This window comes from Phalacrocorax aristotelis, chromosome 5, assembly GCF_949628215.1.
Source record: "Phalacrocorax aristotelis chromosome 5, bGulAri2.1, whole genome shotgun sequence".
NCBI lineage: Eukaryota > Metazoa > Chordata > Aves > Suliformes > Phalacrocoracidae > Phalacrocorax > Phalacrocorax aristotelis.
In genome coordinates this window covers 8,094,347-8,109,786 of record NC_134280.1, presented here as the reverse complement: position 1 = coordinate 8,109,786, position 15,440 = coordinate 8,094,347, and the positions used below count along the sequence as shown (strand labels likewise).

The 15,440-nt window shown below is 37.7% G+C and overlaps 1 protein-coding gene across 1 annotated transcript; it reads right to left on the bottom strand.

The window, feature by feature from the left end:
* Positions 1-3,476: 3,476 nt before the first annotated feature.
* MAP3K19 (mitogen-activated protein kinase kinase kinase 19) lies at positions 3,477-14,617 on the bottom strand. Its single transcript, XM_075092548.1, has 8 exons — positions 14,563-14,617; positions 13,929-14,013; positions 12,867-13,108; positions 12,203-12,246; positions 7,539-10,001; positions 6,196-6,345; positions 5,257-5,954; positions 3,477-3,682 (listed from the first exon to the last, which is right to left on the bottom strand). Exons 1-8 carry the CDS (start codon positions 14,600-14,602, stop codon positions 3,616-3,618), a joined length of 3,789 nt encoding a protein of 1,262 aa, XP_074948649.1. The 5' UTR covers positions 14,603-14,617; the 3' UTR covers positions 3,477-3,615.
* Between the last annotated feature and the right edge of the window lie 823 nt (positions 14,618-15,440).

Below are 15,440 nucleotides of genomic sequence, written 5' to 3'. Positions count from 1 at the left end.
AAATCACATTTTTAACCTTAAAAGGTTCAGTATTTGAGAGTTTGATTCCTCTGTATTCCTGCACTTAAAATGACACTGGTTTTCTTACCACAGTTCAGAGACTGTGTTCTTTGACAACACCTGGAAAGTTCCCTTTCTGAAGCTGTCTCATGGAAAGTAGGGGAGAAAAGGCACGCTGTTGGGTGGCCAGGAAGCTCTTCCTTGGGAGAACTCCTGTTTTTTTCACTTATGTGGAAGAACCAGAGTTTTGACAGGAGGGTTGTAGAAAACTGCATCAGTTCCTGCTGAACTTTGTGAAAAAGCACTAATTTTGAATGCAAATAATCTCAAAAGACTGGGTTTTCTGGGCTCAGTGTCTGCTTCCCTGAGGAGAAAGGTTGCTGCGTGTAGTTTGAGATGCAAATTTTTACACCATACTGCTGTTCGCAGTTTCAAAACCAGTGTAAAACAGCTGGGTTGGCATGCCTAAGAACCTTCCCTTTTCCTTTTCCTGGGATTTGAGCGATAGCTCACAGCTTAAAAATATTACTGTGTAAAAGAAATACTAGGTATCTGCTACAATGGTAAAAGCACAGTGTATTTTCAGGTTCTTGATTTTAAGCTCCAGCTCCTGAGGGAGCCTGGCATGGCTGCAAAGCGGGCATACCTACGGCTTGGCAGCCCATGTGCTTTGTGACGGCTTTGTCACTGATTTTAGAAACAAAGACTGCACTCCCTTTAAAACAGGAAAGCTTGCCCTGCTCAAGCACTATAAATAGTTAAGCAAGTGTGACCCTCCTCGCTGAGTCACTTTTCATTGAAAACCAAGGTTTTCTAAAAAGAATTTAAGCTTTCTCACCCCTTCCCCTTATTGCATGAGGGACTTCATTACAGGTGTCTGAACCACCTGGATTTTGATGTGAGAATCTATGATCTCATCAAGTAAGAAATACACAAAGTTAGACTTGTTTATAGAACGTTCTGCTAGCCGGGACTCAGCTGAGTGACCCAAGGCACCATCAACCAATGTTCTTCTCGGTTTAGCTGCGCTGAGCGCCGGGCTGGGATGCAAGCACATCTCCCCTGCTCGCCAGCATCATTAAGCTGAAATACCTTTGTTGCAAGTGCTGGCCTTAATCCCCCACCTCATTCCCTAAGTCTGGTTAAATAATGCAAAATTGTGCTTTCACTTTTTGATTAAAAACGTGGGTTAAAGTTTTACAAACCTTTAAGTTGGAGACTAATTTTAGTGTAATTAGCTGGATTAAACATTACACTTAAATTGCAAATAACTAATAAGGTTAATATTGGAGGACTCAGACTTTAACAAAGATGTTAGTTTTGCTTCTAAGGTACATGCATAAGGAGGGAGCTTTGTAATTCTGACATTTTTTAATTAACGCTGTATCCCCGGCATTCCCATTCTGTCCCTGCTTATGACCGTCATCTCAGTCTCATTTCATGCCAATTAAAACCTCATATTTACTTCACAGCTTTGTTGGAGACACTACCTTAATCTGAGATGAATTAATATACATCACGGAATGGTGCACATCCCACCTGAGTCATATGCCGGGGCTCTCACCTTTATTCTGCAAGGTACTCTAACGTGAAGGTGCCATGGATTTTTGGCATGAGGCCCAAGCGGTGTTCCTCAAAATGGGACTGTTAACTGACGATTACGGGGCTGTTAGGATTTCTCTCACACTGGCATAATGTTCTATCATTGTTATGTGCCGTTATACCTCCAGAAACTACTAATAAAGAAATTTGCTAGAAGTACTGATTTCTCTTTGCTTTTATAAAGTTTAGACCAACTCTCTGAAGCCAGGCTGCTGGAATAAAATAAAGTTTGAAAGCTATGTAAGTAACTAAAATGTTTAGTGCTCTGGGAAAGTTGATTTTATATAAAACTTCCTTCTTTCCTTTTTGTAAAACACTAATTTTCATGTTACTGCTGGCACTGAAGTCAGGGTCTTGAATTCTTGAGAGCTGAGTTTTACTGCGTCTCTGGCTGGAGCCCCAGTGCTCACAAAGGCATAAGGTTCACCACATTTTGACCAGTGAGACCAGTTTTTGGTTCCTACAGTGCCTCATTCCCCTGAAATTTTAAATTTGAAAAACAGTCAGGAAGAAGCCTTATCAGAAAGCAGAAAATCTAAATACTAATAGCTGATTTTTGTCTTGTTTTATTATTCTATATTATGTTCTTCAAATGTTATTTTTGTGCAGTTAGTAGTAGGTAGTTATACTAACTGTAAAAATTATTTTCACAGTGCAGGTGGAGACTTACCCATGTTATCTAATTACACAGTGCTCACTCAAGTGTTTCTCAAAATAGTTCAAGTTTCAGAATCAAATTTGCTGTTCTATTTCAAATTAAGGATATTGGAAAATAGCCATAGATTGTCTAGTGATTCAAACAGCATTTTACAGCCTTTGCGAACAAGAGAAAGGTGATGCTCCTCTGCTTTTGCTGCTCTGTATCAGCAAACAGGTGGTGAGAATTACAACCCATCACTCCGAACACGGAAAATGTGCCACTCCATGATGAAAGAGTAGCTTCAGGGGAATTGTATCCGTGGGTACCAAGGGCTGATGGGGCAGTAAGTACGACGGAGCCAGGCTCTTCAGTGTTACCAGTGACAGGAAAAGAGGCAACAGGCACAATGACATACAAGACAGCCTGTTCAAACATAAAACCATTTTTGCCACGAGGGTGGCTGAACACTGTAACGGTTTGCCTGGCGAGGCTGTGGAGCCTCCGGCCTTGGTGATACCCAAAGCCAAGGGGACAAGGGCCTGAGCAGCCCTGCTCTGAGCAGTGGGTCGGACTAGAGCAACCCCAGAGGCCCCTCCCAACTTCAACTGTTCTGTGACCCAAAACTGTCCATAAAATGCACTACTTCATTGAGAAAAGTCACAAAGTTTAGATTCGTAATTCTGGACAGACTAGGAAATTATCTTGATGCAAGCTTAGTAGAGACGCACGTGTACAGCCAGGTATCTCTTGGCAGTATCACTGCAGTACCTCATAGCGATACGGTACCTCAGTAACAAAGGCCTGACATATGTAAGAAAAAACTAGCTATTTTTTTTTTCACCAGCTAAAAATGAAAGGCCCCATCTAGCTAAATAAAAGCTTCAGTACATGCTATGCCCATAGAGTTCTACGGTTTGGGGTTCCTGTGGGATCATCACAGGCACACTTCATGACTCATCTACAAATTTGTGTAGAGCTTCCTGCAGAGCTTTCAGAGAGCTTTCAGCATCTGCAGCGCTTTCTGCCGGCAGCACGTGTTCCATAGGTTTACAGACAAACTGGCATTCCAACTTACCTTGCCTGTCACATACCCGTGATGGTGATGTGTGGGTTTTTTCTCTTGAAGTCTCTCCAAATGCAACAAAACGCAGCCCTGTGTTCACAGTGGAGGAATGCCCGCTCCAATGAGCACAGCCATTGCAAAAAATGTTACTTTAATCGTACTGCTCTCCAATAATAGACTCCTTGTACACAATTGCTCTCTAGTGATTTCTGCTGTCACTTTTAAGTCCAGTTCCTTCTGATCTTTTTTCCACAAGTGGACATTTTTTATATGGAAAATGCATATTCATTTGGCAAGAGTTTTGCAAAATTCACTGTCTTCCTTTCACAAAGGGATGGTCCAGCAACTGCAGAGCAGAAGGGCGTTCATGTTGGTCTCTGCATTGAGGGTTTGAAAAATCAGTACATACAATGAACATGCATGCCTGTGATGTAATTCTTTGTAAAATCTAAATGCAAACTTAGCTTTTTTTTTCCTCCCCCTCATTTCTCCAGTCATTACTCATTTTTAGGTTGTTTTGGTAAAGCTGGTAGAAAGGAAAGCAGGATTTATGGGGAAAACTGAAATGGAACTGTTAGAATTTATGAATTATAAAACCAAAATATTTTATTATTACAGAAATCACTCTTCCTTCCTCTAAATTCCTTCCAAAACTTCGAATAATTCTGCTAATATAGCTGTTTCGGGTGCACCAAAAACATATCTAAGGAGGGTGACAATTATTTGTTTGATCCCATGTCAATCAGTATGTTCTGTCATCTCCAATCATCATCATTCATGTTAAGGAGCCCATTTGGAATTACAGTACTGTAATTACAATATTGGATTGCTAAAGCCAAGGGCTTTCAGCTTTTTCGACCCTCAATTTGGAGAAAAAGATGGGAAGGAGGAAAGCACACCAATTTCTTAAATAATAAACTAATGGGGAAGATGGGATGAGGGAGGCATTTATGTTTAGGACATGGTGAGATCACACATTAGATCTTTGCCACCGCGGGTGCATTCTGACTTTTGAAAAGCTAAATATTGTATCTGTATGTTTCTTCCTGCCTAACAGTTCCTTCTACCTTTTAAACGCTGTTCACTCTGAATATACGTCTCTATATACAGTCCACAATTTTTTTTGTTATTGTTCTATGGTCCACAGGAACCATAACCATACTGTAACAATTCTAGTCCAGGGACTGGAAATCAGGCTCCCTGCCCCCAAGGCCACTGCCATACCCATTAAATAGCATGCTCCTCTCTAGCACTCAAATCTGGTCTTTGGAGATATGTAAAAGGCTGCTCTTCATTTTATAAAGACTACTCACAGCAGTCAGGAACTTAGCTCTTGAAATTAACAGTCCATTTAAACATCTTGAACAAAGCTGATATTTAAAACAAAACAAACACTACAAAAATAATTCTTATCATGTGTCAATGCTAGTGGCTTTTTGTAAATATAGAGAACTTTGTGTTTCAAATAAACATGCATTTCCTGGACTGGCAGCAACAACAGATTTTTCTAGTGCGGAAGATAAGAATTAAGTGAAAGCTCTTTCATTTAGAATATCGTCCTCAAAACAACTTGCCTGGCACAGGCCAGGCTGCGCCAATGGGATATTGGAAGAGCAAGGCACGTCAAAGAAATTTACCAAACATTTTGTCTAAAACTCAGTGGTGCCATGTTTCTGCATGAAATTAGAGGGAAAGAAAATTATGAGTGCAAGGCCAACAAAAAAGAAGATTTGAGAGGGGGATTTTGTACCATTATACAAAGTGAAGCTCTTTTATGCATACTATTATTTAAAGGCTTTCCTGAAATTTTGAAAAACCTATACATTTACAATACAGTTTTTCTGCACAGTCATATGTACCATATAAGAGGTAACCTAAGCTCCCATCAACAACCTCTACAGAGAAACTATCTGCATTTTGCCTTCCATTTTTCAGTTCAAAATCTACATACCTGGTTAAGCATGCATGCACAAAATCCACTGCAGTGCTGGAGAATCGATCGGGCAGGGAAGGCATCAGTCCTCTGTGGGCCCCAATATAGAACATGGCTGCTATCCTATTCATGGAAGCCAGGGGCGGTTTTCCTGTTGCCATCTCAAATACGGTGCAGCCAATGCTCCAGATGTCTGATTTTCTTCCATATCCAGATTCATTTATAACTTCTGGTGCCATCCAGTATGGAGTCCCATGCACAGACTTGAGCATCTCGCTGTGTGTGCCACTGAGGCTCACCCAAGCTAAACGCCTGGCACAGCCAAAGTCGATCAGCTTTACTATACCATTGGGCATCAGCATTACATTATTGCCTTTGATATCTCTATGCACTACACAATTGTCATGTAAATATGCAACCCCTTGTAGAATTTGTTTTGTATATTTACAAAGGACAATTTCTGGCAATGGACCAAAACGATTAATAATACTAGAAATGGAGCCACCAGGAACAAACTCCATGAAAATGCTTAAAATGTTGTCTTCCAGACAAGTTCCTAAATAAGTCACAATATTTACGTGCTTCAATGTCTTCAAAAGATCAACTTCCTCATGAAACTTCTGATACTCCTTTTCTGTAGTGAGTTGATCTGACGTGTCCAAAACAACCTGTTTTACAGCTATTAATTGTCCCTGGCTTGTCAGACCACAGTATACCTACAATGAAACTAGCATTTATTAAAATGCAACATGAAACAAACCTGAATATTTACTTATTTTAAATAGTATCTTTGCATTTGCCATATTTCATGTCTCATTGTATAATCCAAAATAGTTGTTACTTGTTGGATAGGACAACAGTCAGTTATATGGTAAGATATACCGTAAGATGTATATCAAAGATGTACATCTCAAAGATAATAAGCACATCTCTTAATATTTTCAGACATCAACTTACCGTGCCATAGGCTCCCTTTCCAAGGACTTCACCTCTTGTCCATGTAATAGTGTCTTTGTTAGTTAAACTGCTTCCTGGTAACTTAGCAGATTCCTCAAAGTTTAGCAGGTCACTTTCTTCATTTGATGCCAAAAATGCTTTACTGTAACTCTTCTTGAAAGGTAATGGTCAGTGTGGGGAGAAAGCAGGGAGGAAAAGAAAGGCTTTGTATTATCCTTACATTTTTTAATAAAGAGTAATTTTTACCTAACGTGACTCTTTTCTATAGATTCATATATATACTCACTCATTGCCCAGTTCATCAATACAATTGCTATACTAAATAAGACTATGTAAATATTTTCAAGTCTATATCACAACAGTGCATAACCACAAGATTATAGCATGCCATCTTTTTCCATTGACAGGAAGACAGACAGAGGGAGCACTTAAAATAGCAGGATATACTCCTGCTTACTACAGGTTTTTTTGTCACGTAGGTGCAGTTTGCTAAGCTGAAGGGTGAATATGGCTATCATCTTGCTCTACGTAATATATGTAACCCTAGTCTGATGAAAACAATTTGGCCATGACTTCCCAAGAAGAAGAGACTGCTTCAGAAAGACGGTCGTCATTACTTCATCTAGCTATAGATCTCCCTAGGAGAAGTGAGAATGGAGGTATAACTGGCACCTGTGTCTGCAGAAGCATAAGGAAGTATATCAGCATGTACTGAAAGAAATTTCTTTCTAAATTTGTAACTTAAATAGACAAAAAGCTAACAGGGCCAAGGAGAAGCAGCAGTGGTAGATAAGCACCTTAGTAGGTGAAGGTTCTTTGCTGAGCTGGGGGCCAGAATCTAAGCCTTCTGAGCTTGAAGTTTTGATTAAACATTAATTAAACAGCCTTAAGTCTGTCTGATAAGCCAATACTCGTAATTCATACCTAGAAAAGTATCTGATTGCACTCAGAGATTCAAGGAAGTTGCCCATTTGGATATACAAGAACCATTTGTGGTGTCTTTTCATATTCCTTAGGTCTCAAGATCTCAAGAGCTTTTGCCTTGCCCCAGCACCTTTTTATACATGCTTTTCAGTTAAAATAGGCTCTCCTTTTTATTCAGTACAATCTCTCAATTTATCTTGACCCATCATACAAGCCTTGATAGCTATTCCTGTCATGCCTTAATACGGTTTGGCTCGTGTCCTGACATGTGGCCTCTAACATGGGTATCCTCAGCTGAGCACCAGAAGAATCAGAAAAGAGACTTGATCATTAATGAGCACATATTTCCTATCTTTCATCCAAACTTGTGTTGAAGCATCACTCAAATGAGCTAGCAAGTTACAAGAAATGACTGTTACCTTCTCTACAGCACTATTTACTATTGCTCCATCTCCATTCCTTATATTTTCTTCTTCTTTAGTATGTGTATTTTGCATTTTAGAACCTGTATTTTTTGTTCTTGAAGAGTTGATGTCTTTGTCTTCAAGCATTAGCAATTCTTCGGCCAGACAACAAAGCAACTCATCAGTCACATTCTTATTATCAGGCCAGGACAAAATGTTTTGGCTTGTCTGGAAGCTGGGGCCTGTAACATTTTTTGCCTGAATCCCTGAAGGCTGAGTGAGTTCATTTGCCAAACCACTGTTCTGAGGTGTGTATGCCCAGCTGTGATTTAATTTTTTTGTAGGGGACTGACACTCCAGTCCATCTGAAAAGGGCAATGCTTCACATTTATTTATAGACTTGAAGGAGGCCTGGTCCGATTCCAGGCCTTTGCAGCTATCCGTATCCACCCCACACTGGGGTACGCAAATGTTCTGGTCTGTTGTTAGCAGACTGCTACTTAGAGCAACACATTCTGTGTAGTCTTTATCACTGAACTGAAGAAGATTCTGGCTACAGGTATCAGCTCTCTGATGCTTGGATATAGCCTGACTGTCTGAAGACTGCTCCAAAGAAACTTCTTTAATAGTTGATAAGTTTGAATTTGAAAAAAATTTATTTTGCTTAGTTGATTGCGAAAGCTTTTCTAAAAATGTAAGCTGCTGATCTGTGTCTTCATGAAACAATGTCATGCTCCTTGAAGTGCTGGTCTGACAATCTGAATCAGAAGTTACTCCATTACCTTGCTCTGTATTGCTGTCACTCAACTCAGTACTTCTGTCCTCTGGAATGAAACCTTTCTGCTTTTGTTTAGTGCCAGGTGTGGTCTTCTTTGGCTTAGAATATGTCCTCTTTGGAGTATTTCTTACTCGGCTGCTCTCTCTCCTTTTACTGCAGGTAGATCTGCAGGTGCTAGCAGTACATCTCCCAGATGGAGCAGAACAAACATCTCTATAAAAACTGTTCTCACGCTGACCAAGCTCACGTGTGTGGGAATAGACAGGAGTTCCAAACATTTCATAAATACCTGGGCCTTTGTCATTTGAATTTATTTGCTTGAACATGTCACTGTATTTCAGATCCACAAAATCTGAAGCAGACTGTGCACGTGGTAGAGAAAGTGGAGTAACAGGTTTCTTTAAGACAACTGAATTTTTGCAACTGCAGGAAGAACTTTGCTTTTTAGGTTTCTGAGCACTCTGAGCAAAATGGTATTTGTCTGCTTGAGGGGTCTTTTTCTGACACTTCAGGGAAGCCTCAGATTCCACTTTTGGCAATTCCAAAGATGGAAAAATCTGACTCTTGGCATTACATTTTATGGAAATCTCATCAGAAATTATTAAGTCTTCAGATACTTTTACCTTGCTACTCATTTTAGATTTTGATGAGTACTTATTTCTCTTCATCTTTATTTTGCTTTTGTCATTTTCCTCGTGAGCAAGAACATTGAAGCTCTGAGTAACATGAGGAGACAGGCTACGAATGAGACACTTTTTTGCAGCAGGTTGTTTAGCAATGTGTGGTTCTGTAGCTGGTTCTTGTTCAGAGAATGTAACATGAACAACAGATACAAGCTTACTTTGGTCTTTTGACGTTGCTTCTGACATTGCTTCTTTTTCCATTTCAGATTCAAAGTGACAAACATTATTTTCTGTCTGTTTTCCAGCAGGACCTTGCACTTCTGCTCTGGGAATTACTGCAGCTACAGAATTATCTTCTAAGGCATGGTAGACCTTTATCACTTCGTTTTTACCGGAAGAATCTAAATCATGATTGTGAAGCACAAAGTTTGCACTCTCAGCATCTTCATGTGCCCTATAATCCAGTGTCATCTCTGTAACATTTCCTTCTACTAGACCAGTTCTACAGGAATTCTCCGCTCTTTTTTCCTTATTGCCAGCTCTCAAGGCATCTCTGTTGCTTGACACTGTAAATGTTGTCTGAGATGTAAATATTCCACAGTTTATCATAGCATTACTTGAGCTCAAGCAGGGCTGACTATCATCATAGAAACTGGCTTGGGTCGTAAGATCTACATTATTACAAGCCACTGAAAACTGATGCTTTGTCTGCTCATTCTTTTCAGTACTGGTGGCTACATCAGCTTCCCTCCGCTTTAAATTGCTTTGAATGTCTTCTTTCTTGTTGCTAGGGTACTTATAATAGTTACTCATGCTGAAGTAGTACAGGTCTTTCACTGGAGTGAACTTATCAGAAATAGTAGCCACAATCATGTCTGATGACTTTTTGGTGTGCCTTTTTAATAGATTGTCTAACCGATACTGATAAAATATAGTCACCGGTTTTATAGGCTGAGGAAGAGAGTTCATAATGTTCAAAATACTTCTGATGTTGGTGCTTTCATTGACAATATTATCCTCTAGAGGAGCGAGATGAATTGTTCTTACAGGCTGAAATGTCACTGGTGGCAAATGAAACTGTAATTTCCATAAAAACCATTAATAATGTGCTACACAACAGGTACAGGTAAAATCTAATCACTAAGAACCAAGTAGACTAAGAAAATAAAATCAGAAAAGGATTATTCTTTTATATATGCCCATATTTAACCTAATATGAAATCTAATATCCAAACCCTGAGAAAATACATGAATTGTCTCACACCCAGAATTATTTCTAAGTATTTCATAGTACAGAAAGTGGGATCCCTTGCTGTGAGGCACAAGTCATTCTCCATGATTTAAAAGTAATAAGCTTTGTCCACATATAAGAATCATCTTGTCAGTTATTAAGTATGTCTTATGCCACATAGCATGTTTGCTACAGGAATTCAAAGGCTGGTCAGTGGCTTCATGTGCCAAAGTTTCTTTCTCACTGTGTGCTCTTATGCTGATATTTACAGCCTTTTTATGTAATCCTCCAAAGTGTGCTGACACCAGTCATTATATTCCCAATGGAACTAGATCTCATGTAAGCAATTTGTAAAAACCAAAAGCTAGAATATTGTAACAGAATGCTATTTTATCCACAGAGGAAACAATTCTTACAAGTTACTTATAGGTTTTAAAAGACATTATTATAAATCCAAACTTATAGGTCTTCCATATATTTGGTGTAATCTTATGAAATTCCATAAACCATGTTATATGGGCCACAGGTTTACCTCACAGAGTTTTAAGTACATTGGAAGATAGCACAGTCTGCACTTCACCTGCAGTAAAGTTAAAGGGATAGTTAAACCACGGCACTACCCAAAGGCCATTTTCATATGGCAGGTAACACGTCAGTTGTGTGGAGGATGTATTTTATTTTTCCTCCCTTCTTCCTTCTCTTCCCATCCCATTAGTTGAAAGGTACTGTATGTCTTTGAAAGAGAACAGATCTGAGAATTTGAGTACTTTGTTGTGATTATTCAGATGAAGAGTGAGAATAATTTTCTGAAAATAGTAGTTCTGTATTTTATAGGAAATGGAAGAAAAAATAAGCTTGAATATACTGTACATTTTTATGCAAATGAATGCATTTGAAATAATCACACAGTCATATGCTCTGAGTATTCATTTGCATGTTTATATTCAACATCAGTTTGCAATCTGCAGGAAATTTTTGCTTGCATTCCAAGGGCAAACTGAGGTTTGAACGAGCCAGGAAAAGCAATGTGTGCTGTCTTGAAATTTGCGGTTCTGAAGGCTTTGTCCAATCTTCCTGGCTTTAGTATGAATGCTCAGTTTATCCTAAATGATATGCCTCTAGAAATCATCAAAGCCTAAGATGTGAAAAAGCTGTATTAAATCACACTGAGGTCAGCTAAATTATTTTTCTTAAACATTTCCTCCATTTGAAATATATTTTCCATAGCCCTTTTTATGATCTTCTGTCAGAACTCTTGCTCTTACTTCTATACTTTTCTTTACTTTTTTCCTGTGAACACTGTTGTCATCTGTAGTGGGGCACTAAAGCATACAGCTGACTCCATGAGTCAAGTCCTTTGTAAAAAGGGCTATTAATTAATATCCATAAATACAAAATATTCCTTTTTCTAAATACAGTATATTTGATCTTTTCTGACTTTTAAGGCTCATGTAGTGTAAAGCACTGGTACATGTAAAATCGCTAGCTTGTTTGTAAGTACAAAGTTTTGTCAGGAATTCTGTTTACACTCATCACAAAATTTCATGTCGTGTTTAATCCTAAGTCCTTATATTTTATTTACTAACACATTAAATTTCAACAGCCATCTAATGTCAAGACTGTTCCTCAATTCAGTTTCAATTTTAAATTACTACTCAATAAAAGAAAATTATTAGGTTTTTTTAGATTAGGCAAAACTAGACATCTAACTTGTTAACACATAAGATGCACAAACTTTAAATTAACTTACATACTTCTATTTTTAAAGGTTTTCTATCTTTTTAAACTTCCAACCCTTTACCCCCCAAAACCCCTGATGTAACACCTTACTGGCAAATTGTTGATATACATCTGAAGATTTGCGGACAGAGACACGCACACACACATATGTATATAAAAGATCTGTAAAAATACTTCATGTTCATCAAAAAAACTGAAGATTAAGCAGAGGAAACTACCTACACTTCTTCTGTATTGTTACTTTTAAAGTTTGGAAAATATATAATACTTTTAATGGTGTTCAGTTTTACACATAATACCACCTTACCTCAGATCTCTTGTTCCTGGCTTTTAGCATTGTTATATTTAGCCCTTAAAAATCAAAACAAATGAGATATTAATTTGGTGTTCTTGAACAGACTACTATTTTCATTTACAAATTAATTTCAAACTGTAGGGTTCTGCAGACTGAGGAAAAAGTTGTAAGTTGAAATTTAATTGTGATATTGAACTTTTCAATTCCATTTTCTATAGAAAACTACAAAATATTATAATCTTAAAATACTTTTATTCTAATAATTTAAGCAACTATTTCTCCTCAGTTTCAGATGTTTGCTGACCTCAATATGTGGCTAATTAATATTGCCAGTATGAAGAAAAATGAAAGCGATGCCACCGTGGCCCCACTTCAGCTACAGAGAATTACACTTTATGTTTTGCGGGCTCATGTTCGTTATACAGAGCAACAGGAATGGTGAAGTCTGTCATTGCTTCCCTTTATTCCCTTCATTCTGCAAATACACATACACACATACCTAATTAATGATTCTATGATTCTACGATTCTATAGTTAAAGAAAGGGGTCAACATGGCTGGTCTACTTTATGTGAAGAAGTCAGACATAAAGACAACGTTTAAAGAAAAAGGACTTCTAAGGCTTTGCCTTCTAATTTTATAGCAATATATAACTTTACTTAAAACTTGTGACTTACTTTGTTGTATTTGTGCTCTTATTATCTGAAAAGCATCTAAATCCATAAATGATTTTGAAATGTTGGATTCTGGGCACGAGGCCTGTAGCAGAAAGCTGAAGTCAAAGCCACACCCTACGTTCTCTCTTTTCAGGAAGAAAGGTAGAGAAGTGTGATGTCTCATCTGTAATGCTAACTGATTTTCAGTTGGAAAACATGCCACTTGTTGATCTGGCCACAGTCTGGGTGTTGCTGCTATTTGGCTAAAAGGCAAAACCAAAACCACAAGATACAGTGTGAAAACAAGTGGAAGGAGCCTACTCAGTTCAAATAACCACAAGACTGGAGAATAACGTGAACAAGAAGTTTGCAAGATCACATGATCACATGATGCCTAACTATGTTTTCTTTCTTGGTCCCTCTGGGGAGTTGTGGCTCTCCCTGGCAGCATCTGACTGCGATGCCAGAGACTGACTACAAGTGAGAATGAATGACAGTGTAAACCGAGCAAAAGTAGGAATGGAAAAACATATTGCCCACCTTCCCCTTCTTCACAAAAACTGTTTGCTTCTAGTATGTATTTTTAATGAATCATCAGGAAAGGTTGTCAGAAGAATTCTGAAGACCAGATGTACCTTTGTTGTTTACAAAATATGCTATGGCCTGCCTGAAAGAATAGAGGCTGTGTGGACAAGCCTCAGATTTCTGCCACCTGGTTTCTGAAGAATTAAAAATCCAAATATGGAAAAAGACAAATACTGTGACTGAAAAGAGGTACAAAAATATAATCTAAATCAATCTTAAAGCTGTCTGCAAGATAATTGTCTGGTTTTAATTAAGACAAACGCTGATGTAAAACTATATACCATATGTTTTTTCATATTGTACCAAATAATTTGTTCATCTAGTGCAATATCCTGCCTTCAGCAATGGCTGATAATTGACATTGGGAAGACCGAAACACTATGCAACATACAATATAACACCTGGCGCTAGAGAAATCTTTCCTTACTCATAAACTACAACCTACTTTGTCTCCATTTCTGCATACCCAACTGCAGATTAAATGTTAATACTACTTACCTGTTTCCTCCTAGAGATTTGTATGACTGATGGATTTCTTTCATTACTCTATCTGCACTCTGAAGAGCAACAACACTTCCACAACCTGCAATAATACATTAGTATTTGCATAAAAGCAGTATAATTCACTGACCAACAACACAAACGTTGTTATTTTTGGCCATTAAAATATTATTATACAGAAATACAGGAAGTAACTATCAGGAAAAAAAAGAGCATGTTTCGTTTGACTGAGATACCTATACATACTTCCTGTTACAATTTTTGGAAATGTGAATGCATAAATCTGAATTATTTTTAGTTATTTAGGTAAGTTTATTAATTCAATATGCTAAAAAGGCAAAGAACATCTAAAAAAATTCCAGTTACAGCTCCTATTTCAGTAGAACAAAATATAAGAACAATATTGACAGAAACTCTGCAAAAGTAGAGCACTTAAAACTAGGAAAGCTATTAAAACCAAAACAAGTCTCAAGGCTTTTCAAAAGGTGCAAAATAACTCTTGAGTTTGTTTTAAACTTTTTTTTTTGTGGTTGCTTTTTGACAAGTGCCCAGATTTCAAGTTAACGTTGTCCTTTCTCTTCTTCAGATCCCACATGTTACACTCCATACGTATAAACTTTGGTTAGACTACCTGCTTTGCTTCTCCTTTTATTTGGCTGGTTGTCAGACATATTGTCCTTAGATGTATTAAGGTCCTGAAACCTGAAAAAACGTTTCATTAATTGATTTCCAATTCACATGTACAAATCAGTACTTCATATTTCACTATTTCAGAGCCATAAGTAAGACCAAAACAACATCCAAAAAGTACTTGAAATTACTCAAAATATTATAATTTAGCTTAACATCCGATGCCCTGTCCTGTGAATAGACAGACCCAGACGGTCTTGGCAGTTTTTATTGACAAAACCTCAACATATGCTATGTTGAATAAGATATGAAAGCTGTCAGTATTATTTTGCTGACATCATACTTACTGTTGGACCAGAAAGTCAACACTTCACATTCGGGAGATAATCGCATTTTTAACATATTACTGAGAAATCAAACCTGAATTATCTTTGATATTTATCTTTGTCTACTTGGTCAAAACTCTCTCAGCAAAAGAGGTTCAACATCCAAAACTTTCTGAGCACAGAGTAGCTTGTACACTGCAGCCTCAACAAATCTCTGAGCTTATTCCAAAGAAACATGAATTCTACAGGAATATTTCTATAAATTTCAGAGAAATATATAATTTATTATGTAAATAAATTGAAGTTTCTTGAGGAGTAATTATCCCATGTTATAGGAGGTCTAGTTTTAAACATACATTCAAAACTTCGCTGAGCATTTTTCTCTACAGAGCCAGTGCATCCAGAGTGATTTGACTGAAAACATTAACAATGATCTCACTGATATCAACAAGGTATAAATTTAACATTTTATCTCAGAACTATTATAAATTCATAAATACATCAATGGCAATGTATTATTTCTGAGTATTTACAAAGGTAAATGTCTTAGGTG

What these genes read in the sequence shown, in the direction of transcription:
- MAP3K19 (XM_075092548.1), bottom strand. Translation starts at nt 14,602, where the DNA reads ATGTCTGACAACCAGCCAAATAAAAGGAGAAGCAAAGCAG. An exon ending in AAATCTCTAGGAGGAAACAG is followed by an intron (nt 13,109 to 13,928) that starts GTAAGTAGTATT and finishes TTTGCCTTTTAG; the next exon opens with CCAAATAGCAGCAACACCCA. An exon ending in GAAAGGGAGCCTATGGCACG is followed by an intron (nt 5,955 to 6,195) that starts GTAAGTTGATGT and finishes GTTTCATTGTAG; the next exon opens with GTATACTGTGGTCTGACAAG.